General features: G+C 47.3%; 1 protein-coding gene and 1 long non-coding RNA gene across 2 annotated transcripts in view; both read left to right on the top strand.

Moving 5' to 3' along the window:
* The first annotated feature begins 1,366 nt into the window (after positions 1–1,366).
* Positions 1,367–10,924, top strand: part of LOC108283128 — a 16,613-nt gene continuing 7,055 nt past the window's right edge. Inside the window, exons 1-2 of the long non-coding RNA XR_001816692.2 lie at positions 1,367–1,377; positions 2,307–2,312. This is a non-coding gene — a long non-coding RNA (uncharacterized LOC108283128). The remainder of the gene's footprint in view (positions 1,378–2,306; positions 2,313–10,924) is intronic.
* Positions 3,655–6,664, top strand: GSTM3 (glutathione S-transferase mu 3). Its single transcript, XM_017499294.2, has 8 exons — positions 3,655–3,765; positions 4,097–4,172; positions 4,514–4,578; positions 5,246–5,327; positions 5,421–5,521; positions 5,843–5,938; positions 6,025–6,135; positions 6,470–6,664. Exons 1-8 carry the CDS (start codon positions 3,718–3,720, stop codon positions 6,566–6,568), a joined length of 678 nt encoding a protein of 225 aa, XP_017354783.1. The 5' UTR covers positions 3,655–3,717; the 3' UTR covers positions 6,569–6,664.

Below are 10,924 nucleotides of genomic sequence, written 5' to 3'. Positions count from 1 at the left end.
GGCTGGGACACTGGGCATGAAACAGCAGCAAGCCTATATCCATCACTGAGCCAGATTATTTGAATGTGAGGGGACATTCACACTGCAACCTCAAGCTGGAATCAGAATTTAAGAATTATGGCCGGCCGGGCGCGGTGGCTCACACCTGTAATCCCAGCACTTTGGGAGGCCGAGGCGGGTGGATCACAAGGTCAAGAGATCGAGACCATCCTGGTCAACATGGTGAAACCCCGTCTCTACTGAAAATACAAAAAATTAGCTGGGCATGGTGGCGCGTGCCTGTAATCCCAGCTACTCAGGAGGCTGAGGCAGGAGAATTGCCTGAACCCAGGAGGCGGAGGTTGCAGTGAGCTGAGATCGCGCCATTGCACTCCAGCCTGGGTAACAAGAGCAAAACTCCGTCTCAAAAAAAAAAAAAAGAATTATGGCCCGAGCTCTCCTGACTCTTTCTAAACAAACTCCAAAATAAGGCTATGCTCACCATGTTTTTCATGCATACATGTCTCCCAGTATATTCCAAGGCACCCAGCACAGCTGCAGGCACACCACTTCACAGTAGCAAAGAGTCCCAGGACTGACAGCTGCAGGCTTTGATCAGTTTCACCAGCTGGCTAGGTGAGCTCTAGCAAGTCATTTCACTCTTTGGGTCCCTGTTTTCTCAAAGGTTAAGCAAAGAGTCTGGACTGTCCATAGCTTCTTATATTTTTTAGTAAAAGTGGCTTTCTTTAATCTCAGTGGAGTCCCCTCTCCACATACCAGTAGCTATTCTTTTATTGATTTAGTCAACAGATAAGGCCCAATGTATTTATGGATTTGAGGGTTCTTAAGATGGTCCCTTAAATCTCTCTTAGCTGAATTTGTCCATGACCCTAACATTGTCTGGGCACCAAACTGCCCTATTTTTAGACTGCCTATGTCATCCCCTCAAGTTCCTGGCCTCAGAAAATCATCTCTCATAGCTGTTAACAGAATAGGAAAGCAACAATTTTCCCTCACAAAAGAGAGAAAAGGTGAGACCGTTTGGCTGTCAAGGGCAATAGTTACCCAGTAAAGTTAATTTCTTGGTATAGGGGAGAGATATTAACCCATCGCCCTCTGTGGCCTCCCCGAGCTAAAGGAGCCCTAGAAGCAGGGAAACCCTCCAGGACCAGAAAAAAGTGTTTTCACCTGGTGTTTCCCAGACTTCCCAAGAAGACTACCATGTGGCGAAGAGCTGTCCAGATGGCCAAGTGCAGGGAAACTAGCCCCAACGGTGTTATTAGACAGATCTAGGTTTGAATCCCAGGCTATCTCTGGGACCTTAAGAGCACCTCCCCTAACAGCTCCAGGCCGGTTTCTTCTTCTAGAAAATGGGCATAACACCTGCCTGCTAAAGTTGTTGTGAAGCTTAAATTGGAATGAATTAGTTACCGTATGTAAACACCTAGATCTTCCCTGGCATATGACAGGTATTCAATAAATGCTCATCTTATACCTCAGGTGAACTTGTGACTGGCCTTTTGCTTTCTTGGGAAGACAGACACAGTGTTATAAATTTCACCTGTCCCTGTGGTTTGTACTCTTTTCCTTTCTTCTGTTTAGCAAAATGCCCTTCTTAAAAGTCCCAGCCTTGCTTCAGCTGAGCTGATGGGCAAATGTGATTTCCCACACCAAGGACAAGGGATCTAGGAGCTCAGACTGCCCTGAGGGCTCTGCTGCGGAGGCCTGGTCACTCCTCCATAGTCAACTAGAATCCTGTCTCTCCCGTGCTGACACTGTTGCAAATCTATGCTCCTTTTTCATTTTCATGGGCCCTGCTGAAATTCAGAAGCTTAGTTCTTCCCATGGCTATAGGGGCCTCCTGCAGATCTCTTGCTCTGTCAAGGTCAAAACCTCTACTTTCCTAAATTCAACCATTGATTCTCCATCTCCATCTTACTTGATCAGCCACATTTGACATAGTTGACCACTTCTCCCTTTAAACATCTATCTTCACTTGGTTTCTAGGACCCTTTGTTTTCCTCCTACCTCCCTGCCCACTTCTTTTCAGACTACTTTGCTGGTTCACTCTCATTTTTCCCTAACCTTTATATATTGATGTGCCAGAGAACCCCAAACCCTTAGACCTCACCTCTGCTACTCTCGCTCCCATAGCGATCTCATCTGGTCTCCTGTTTTTAATGCAACCTACAGTGATCATTCCCTGTACTTGCCTTTCCCTTTTCATGGAGTTCTCCCTGCCTCTTGCAGACAGGAAGTGATTCAAGATAAGAGAGGGAGAGATGTCTTCTGGCCAGGATAGAGGGTGATTCTGAGAAGGCTTCAAGAAAGGGGTGAGCATCTGAGCAAGGCTACTTGAGGAAGGATGGGCCATGAATGTTAGGGTGTAGGCAGGAGCAGAGCAAACACGTTTCTAAAAGGAACGGCAATTATTCCGTTTTATATCAGCCCGTGGTGGCCCCCACAGCAAAGTGGCTAGATCTCTCACCTCCTTCAGGTCTTTGTTTAAAGATTAACTTCTCCATGAGGTCTTCTATGAACACATCCTTTAAAAACACAAAACTCCTTCCTACTGGGATACCACCAATTCCCACCCTGAGACCCCTATCTCTCTTCTTGGTTTTCTCTCCATAGGATGTGTATCACCATCTGACTTATTAGATGTTTACTATATATTTATGTCTGCCCCTTAGAATGTAAACTTCCTGAGGGCAGGGATTTTGTCTGTTGAGTTCAATTCTGTATCCCCAGCACCTAAAACAGTGCCTGCCCATAATAGGCTTGTTAAATAAACATTGTTGGACAGATGAGTGAATGAATGAAAAATAGTGGTACCTTTCCTCCTCCAGTCCATCCTACACAAAGAGGCAAGATTAGTTTCCCTGGATGCCTGAGCATTAGGAAGTGGGAGGGGTTGGAGAAGGAGGAAATGATAACAGGGAACCCAAAAATTACTTAAACCCATAAAACAAATGTAGGAAGCATCCAAGATAAGGGACCTGTACTGGCCAGGATAGAGGTTGGTTCTGAGAAGGCTTCCAGAAGGCAGACACGAGCAAGGTTGCTGAGGAAGGGTAGGCCTCAGATGTTAGGGTGCAGGCAGGAGGATCACAGAGCAAACACTGCGAGGCGGGAAATGCGAGTGTGTGTAGAAGGAACAGCAAGCATTGTTGGGTTGGGCTAGTTTGTGAGGTTGTGACAGGCTGAGGGAGAGAGAGGGCTGGAAAAGCATGCTGGGGTCAGGTTGCAGAGGTTCTTGACTGACAGAAAGGGGAGCTTGGTCTGTCGGGAATCCTCTACTCTGTGTGGTCAGAGGTTGGTCCGACTCTCCGGCCTTGCCCCAGTCTCCCTATCCCTCATTCCAGCCCTAGCTGACTCGGTAAACACTGCACGAATCTAGCTCTTCCCGGGTAACTAGTGTCCCCACTGCCTGGCTAGTGGCGATTTCCGCTCCTTCACTGGCACTATTAATGAATAAAGTGCGGCTCCCACCCGTGGGGAAGGGAGGAGTCTCAACCTCGGGTCCTCTTGCTCGTCTGCAGCGCTCGCGCCCGGAGAACCTCTACTGCAGCAGAAGTCGCGCCAGCGCAGGTCCCTGTGGAGCCGCGGAGGGAGGGGTCGGAGAACGGGGCGGGGGCGGAGTCAGAACGCCCGCGTGGGCCCCGCCCCCTCACGTTGGGTATAAAGCCCCTCCCGCTCACGGTTTCTCCGCTCCTCGAAGGCTAGCAAGCTAGCGTCATGTCGTGCGAATCGTCTATGGTTCTGGGTTATTGGGATATTCGCGGGGTGAGTGCCGTCTCAGCGGTAGAGCCGCTCGGTCAGAGACACGGACGCGGAGACGGCGGGGCTCTGGGTCCGCCATCTCCAGAAGGAGCAGCTCTACGCTGGAGGCTTTCGAGCTGCCGAGCCACGGACGTCGACCCCTGCCCAGCCTCTGGGATCGCGGGCCCTGTGGGGATGGGCGGAGGAACCGCTCGCCGGGGCCGGTCTTAGGGGCCGCTTAACGATCTTCCCGGCAAGATGCTGGGCCTCGGCAGCCCCGGGCCGGGGGACGTTAGAGGGCGGGGGTTGGGGGCGGGTGGGAGCTGCGCAGGCGCTGACCTGCTGTTTTCCCCAGCTGGCGCACGCCATCCGCCTGCTCCTGGAGTTCACGGATACCTCCTACGAGGAAAAACGTTACACGTGCGGGGAAGGTAATGCCGCTCTGCGTGCCAGTGCAGCCAAGCTGGCCCTCCACCTGCCCAGGTCTTCTTAAACCCCGAGGGTGGTGGCATCCTGCCAAGGCCGGGTGGGACATCTGCCCCAATCTGGGTGGGTAGAGACGCATCCTTTACCTGGAACTGGGGATTCTGCCTTTACCATAGCCCAGCCCCGTCTTAATGCTTAACCAAATAGGGCTCAGAATCTCAGTAGTTAGACGCTTTTGGGGCCTGGGAATTTGAGGTATCGGGACCAAGTTATTTCTTTAGATCTTTCATTCTTGTCAGGTGGGATATTAAGGAGGTTGGGTCCCACTTAATTCTGTCTCTTACAGCTCCTGACTATGATCGAAGCCAATGGCTGGATGTGAAATTCAAGCTAGACTTGGACTTTCCTAATGTAAGTGGCTTTAGGAGAGGGGGGCAGGCAGAAGGGAAAGCCTTCAAGTATATCCATCCTTGCCTGGGACTACAGGCACACGCCACCACGCCAAGCTAATTTTTGTATTTTTGGTAGAGACAGGGTTTTGCCATGTTACCCAGGCTGATCCTGAACTCCTGGGCTCAAACAATCCTCCCACCGCCGCCTTCCAAACTGTTGGGATTACAGGCGTGAGCCACTGTGCCCAGCCTGAAATCAAGTAGTTTCATATTCCATTAAATGCATTGCAGATATTTTGTGATATTTATATACATATAAAGAAATATAGATATATCATGTTATTTGAGATGTTAGTCATTACATCTGCTTGCTATTTAATGCATTAATAGGCACATGTTACCCTATTTGAATTTTTAAAATATTTTTTGATTGTATAAATTCTCTATTTTGCTTCATGCACTTAACAACTTTATTCTGAGAAAAGGTCTATGGCCTGCACATACACCCACACATACACACACTGATTTAAGAAACCCTGTCTAGAATCTTGTGAACCCAGTTGCTACCTTCTATTTATTTTCTTTTTTGTCACACAGCATCTTTTCTCTCCTGTTCACTGCTCTGCAGGTGTTCTTTTCCCTGGCAGAAAGGTAGGTTGTTCATTTGGCCTGTCCTTTTCCTTCAGCTGCCCTACCTCCTGGATGGGAAGAACAAGATCACCCAGAGCAATGCCATCTTGCGCTACATCGCTCGCAAGCACAACATGTGTGAGTGGGGTAGGGCTGGTGAGGCAGCCCAGGCTGGTGGTTTGCCTGGGAGTGGGTGATGCCAAGGGTGATGTGTTGTCCATTGGCCTACAGGTGGTGAGACTGAAGAAGAAAAGATTCGAGTGGACATTGTAGAGAACCAAGTAATGGATTTCCGCGTAAAACTGATAAAGCTTTGTTACAGCTCTGACCACGTGAGATTCCTTAGCACACATCTGCTGAATGGAGTATCAGAAAAGGGGCATTTAGGAACCCAAGGGTTATCTCTGTTCCATTCTGCTGCTGCACCAACCCAGATTGTTAGAATAAGAAACAGAATGTCCATTTTTTGGTTTGGTTTGCTCTGTAATTCTGGTGCGGGTGCCTCTTCTTTCCAAACTCCTCCTCCCACCCGGCTGTCCTCAAGTGAAGGCAATGAGAAGGCACCTAGAGAAGGGGCTACGAAATGTCCATCACTGGCCTGTGCCCTGATTAACTGTGAAGATGATCACCACTATTCTTTTTTCCTCTCTCAGGAAAAACTGAAGCCTCAGTACTTGGAACAGCTACCTGGACAACTGAAACAATTCTCCATGTTTTTGGGGAAATTCTCATGGTTTGCAGGGGAAAAGGTAGGATAGAAGGGAAAAGAGGATACCTCTCTGTCTCTGCAGACTACTGCTCCTCAGACCTAAGTATCTTACTGTCTTTGTTCTAGCTCACCTATGTGGACTTTCTCACCTATGATATCTTGGATCAGAACCGTATATTTGAGCCCAAATGCCTGGATGAGTTCCCAAACCTGAAGGCTTTCATGTGCCGTTTTGAGGTGATGTTTCCTGCACCTTTCTCTTATAAAAAACACAGGCTCCCCAGGACCCCGTAGGATCTCGTTGTGGTGGATTCTTGCCCAGCTTTTGCCTAAAGGGATCAGTGATTGGACACCTCTAGACCCTTAAGTCTTGGGAAGAGCCTGGCTTCTACACCCTGGAGGTACCGTCTACAAAAAAAAATGGAGGAAGTAGACACAGGCAACAGTTGTAACAGAATTAGAATAGTGGTGATCATCTTCCTCCATATTTTAGTAGACAGTGCCTTCAGGGTGAATGCCTCTGTTGGACTGGGTTAGGGTCTTTATAAGATTTGGTGTATTTTCCCTTCAGGCTTTGGAGAAAATCGCTGCCTACATACAATCTGATAACTTCTTCAAGATGCCCATCAACAACAAGATGGCCCAATGGGGCAACAAGGCTATATGCTGAGCAGGAGGCAGACCTGCAGAGCTGCTTTTGTTTCATCCTGTCCCTAAAGGGTCAGCACTTTTTCTTTGCTCTTTTCAATAAATAGCATTTAGGTTACTCGTGTCTAGCTGAATTTCTCTTGGGTGTAAAGGCTAAAAGAAAGAATATGTGGAGAACCATCAAGATATGAATTGAATCACTGCAACACTGGCAACCCCCTACTCCACAACTGAGTTCAAGGGCTGTAGGTTCATGCCCAAGCCTTGAGAGTGGGTACTAGAAAAAAACGCCATGTTTTGCCTCCTGCTGTGAGCAGAGATTAGGTGTTCAGGCCACTATCTTGGGTATGGGGAGCCTTTGGCCAGAAGAGGTATGAAACTGAGAAGTTTATCTTCAGTCTGATAACTATTGACATGGATTTCCATAGTGTGAGGAAGGTGGCATGCTCTGAGGAAAGGCCTTGCAGATTTAAGGGAGGCCAGAGAAATTGAGGGTGCCTCTCGGGCTAGATTGATGATATGACCAGAAATCAAAAAGGGAATGCAATATTTATTGCTGTGTAACACTGTTGAGAGAGGAGGTAGTTAGGGGCTGGATAGGTACATAGGGAGGGTCTTGAGAGAAAAGATAGAAAGGAATGATGCTTACAGGAACAACCACGGGACAGCACTGATACTGCTCTGCAGTTAACAGGAAAAATGTGGTTAAGAACTTACCCGGCTGGGCACGGTGGCTCAAGCCTGTAATCCCAGCACTTTGGGAGGCCGAGGCGGGTGGATCATGAGGTCAAGAGATCGAGACCATCCTGGTCAACATGGTGAAACCCCGTCTCTACTAAAAATACAAAACATTAGCTGGGCATGGTGGCGCATGCCTGTAGTCTCAGCTACTCAGGAGGTTGAGGCAGGAGAATTGCCTGAAGCCAGGAGGCGGAGGTTGCGGTGAGCCAAGATTGTGCCATTGCACTCCAGCCTGGGTAACAAGAGTGAAACTCCGTCTCAAAAAAAAAAAAAAAAACTTACCCGTAAGCTAGAATGTTGCTCAGAATGGACTGTCCCAACTTTGGTGCAGGCACAATAAATCAACCTACATGTCCCTAACTTAACCCAGTTCATTATAATGTCATTATCATGACATTAGCATTGTGGTTTTAGCACCCCCATGGGTTTTGCTTAGGCGATCATGGGTAGTAACCAAGATGGAGTCACTTTGGCAAACCTTAGGCATGCACAGATGTAGTACCCCAAAGAGAAAATTTTACCTCTCCCATCTGGGCAAAACCCACAGAAGACCTCCTGGCTTCTGCGACATAAAAGACACAGAACACAGATGCCTTACTGGCAACCTGCTTTGAAGACCCCTGTCTTTGCTGACAGCTTTCCTTTTCCTCAATAAATTCTACTCTGCCCTACTCACTTTCCATGTCCACGTGTCTAAGTTTTCTTGGTCATGGGACAAGAGCCCAAGCCTCGCCATACTGCAGGGACAAAGGAAGACTACTACACTATTCCCACAAATTTTAGCAGCCTAAAACAATGCATGTTTATGACCTCAAAGTTTTGTGGATTTTGTGAGCCACCATGCCCTGCCTCAAATTTTTCTTTTAAGCCTGGGCGACAGAACAAGACTACATCTCAAAAAAAGAAAAAAAGAAAACTTGAAACAGGTGCATTAGATTTGGTGGAGTAGTTCCCCAAAAGTGTTAGGGAAACTCATTTGTATTCATTGTTGAAGGCTGAGCAACCGTGCATTTCTAGTTCAGAAAGAGTTTATGTAATTAAAGGAAAGTTTGTTATAGAGTTGTTTCACTGTTACTAGGGAAAGGAGAGAGGGACAGGGCTAGGCATGGACACAGATCTGCCTTTAAAGCCAGTTTAAGAAGTGCTTATGAAAACACCTGGACTGTGTATAGAAGCTGCACATTCCTTATCCTTCAGCTGCAGGACAGGTGGAGCAAATGAGCCGCACAGAAAAAGAGGACTTAGGGAGTTCAGATGGATAGTGGGAGAAGGGAAGGTAATGAAATTCAGTGGGTGATTTTTCTAATGTGTAAATGTGTTAGTGTCACTCCCCCGCTTAAAGACGTTTAGTGGCTTCTAAGACCTCAGGAAAAAAAAACTGTATTCTCATGAAGTAGGAAAGGCGGCAAACAAACCTAGTGAACACAGAACTGGGAAGGAAGTGATTTATTCGGCCGGGAGCAGTAACAGGTGAAAATACCTTAACAAAGAAAATCCTTACCCTTTTAAAGGCTTACAATCTTAGAAATTACATGTGAAAAGGTCTTGATTCATGAAGTAGGTGTTGGGTACGGGACTTAGGTGGGGGTCTGATCGTGTTTAAGCAAAAACATATGCCTTCTGGAAAGATTCCTCCATACCAGGCCTGCTATCTATAGGGGTGTGATTAAGGGTGGCGCCCAGTCTGCTAGGTTTTACCTCTCCTATTGAAATGCAATGCAGAAGGCTAGGGGGAAGTGGTCTTAGATGCTTAAGAGGATTAAGGGTGATTAAGAATCTCCTTCCTCACTCAGACTTATTTCACAACCTGACCTCTGCTCCCTTTCCAGCTACATCTTTGGCATGTGCCCTCCCCAACCCCTGCTGCCCTGGAGCACTGGGTCCAGCCTTTGTGAATTTCCAAGAGAGCAGCACTGTGTGGCCTCAGGAGCATAGACTCCTGAGCCCGGCCATCTGGGTTCAGATCCTGGTTTTGCCCCTGGTAAATGGTGGCCTCCTGTGCTCAGTGTCTTCTTTGACAAATGAATCCTCCCTCACAAGCTTGTTATGAGAATTAAGTCAATATTTCTAGAGCACTTGGGCTAGGCGCGGTGGCTCACATCTATAATCCCAGCACTTTGGGAGGCTGAGGTGAGCAGATCACTTTAGGTCAAGGGTTCAAGACCAGCCTGGTCAACATGACAAAACCCCACCTCTACTAAAAATACAAAAATTAGCCAGGTGTGGTGATGCACGCCTGTAATCCCAGCTACTCGGGAGGCTGAGGCATGATAATCGCTTGAATCTGGGAGACGGAGATGGCTGTGAACCGAGATCATGCCACTGCACTCTACCCTGGGCAACACTAGATTCTGTCTCAAAAAGGCTAGATTCTGTCTCAAAAAAAAATTATAGAGCACTTGGAATGGATCAATGTTACATAAATTTATAAATATAAATTGCCAAAAAGGTCCACATTCTCTTTTATATTTTCACACTTTAATACATGCTGTCCCCTCTGCCTGTTGCTTTTCCTGAAGCCCCCTTAGCCTTCAAATCTGATTTAAAGTCACATCTGATAAGCCCTGGTTATCAGATGTGATTTTGGTGATGATCACCAAAGATTTCTGACTATTCTCCCACTGGAAAAGCTTCATGATATTCTTTAACTTAAATGCGGTCTCCTGATTTGCTTTGGCCAATTAAATGCATGTAGAAATTACACACATTTTCCAGGCAGAAGTTTTAAGACCTAGTGAGTAAGTCGCTGTATCTGACTACCACAGCTGTGTAGACTCAGAGCAGGCGCCAAGTTAAAGCCTCCATCAGCCTAGGCCTCTGACAGACTACGAAGGACAGGGCTCCTGTTGATCACATCGGACACGAAGGGTAAGTAAGAAATAAGCGTGTTTTAAGCCACAGAGATTTGGTTTATCCTGACACATTTCTCTGCCTCCCACAGACTAATTTAAATGCAGTTATTTAGGCCAGGGGTGGTGGCAGACGCCTGTAATCCCAGCACTTTGAGAGGCAGAGGGGGTGGATCATTTGAGGTCAGGAGTTTAGACCAGCTTGGCCAACATGGTGAGACCCCGTCTCTGCTAAAAATACAAAAATTGGCTGGGCATAGTGACAGGTACCTGTGATCCCGGCTACTCGTGAGACTGAGGTAGGAGAATCGCTTGAACCAGGGAGGCAGAGTTTGCACTGAGCCAAGATCGAGCCACTGCACTCCAGCCTGGCTGACAGAGTGAGACTCTGTCTCAAAAAAATACAAATACAAATAAATAAATAAATAAATAAATGCACTTATTTTAAATTTTTGTTCCCACGGGATACAATGCTTTCCATGACCAGGACTTAAAACACTGAACTCCAGTTGCTCATTTAGATGTTAGTCTCTGCTGCTAAACTGTAAGTTGCCTGACAGCAGAAACTATGTCTTACGCAAAAGTTTATATTTAATGCTTGCACAGAGCCTGACACAAAGTAGGCACTCACAACTATGCACTGATTCCCATCATTTACTGAGAATTGGAAGAAAAAAGAGGCCGGGCGCAGTGGCTCAAGCCTGTAATCCCAGCACTTTGGGAGGCCGAGGCGGGTGGATCACAAGGTCAAGAGATCGAGACCATCCTGGTCAACATGGTGAAACCCC

The sequence above is a fragment of the Cebus imitator genome, unplaced genomic scaffold (assembly GCF_001604975.1).
Source record: "Cebus imitator isolate Cc_AM_T3 unplaced genomic scaffold, Cebus_imitator-1.0 Scaffold256, whole genome shotgun sequence".
Taxonomy (NCBI): domain Eukaryota; kingdom Metazoa; phylum Chordata; class Mammalia; order Primates; family Cebidae; genus Cebus; species Cebus imitator.
Note: the sequence above shows the minus strand (reverse complement) of the source record. Positions and strands in the feature narration are given on the sequence as shown.

Excerpts from the sequence above, each read along its gene's own strand:
- GSTM3 (XM_017499294.2), top strand. The coding sequence starts at position 3,718 with ATGTCGTGCGAATCGTCTATGGTTCTGGGTTATTGGGATATTCGCGGG. Across the intron at positions 4,579-5,245 it reads TAGACTTGGACTTTCCTAAT|CTGCCCTACCTCCTGGATGG; the intron begins GTAAGTGGCTTT and ends CTTTTCCTTCAG. Across the intron at positions 5,522-5,842 it reads TTTGTTACAGCTCTGACCAC|GAAAAACTGAAGCCTCAGTA; the intron begins GTGAGATTCCTT and ends TTCCTCTCTCAG.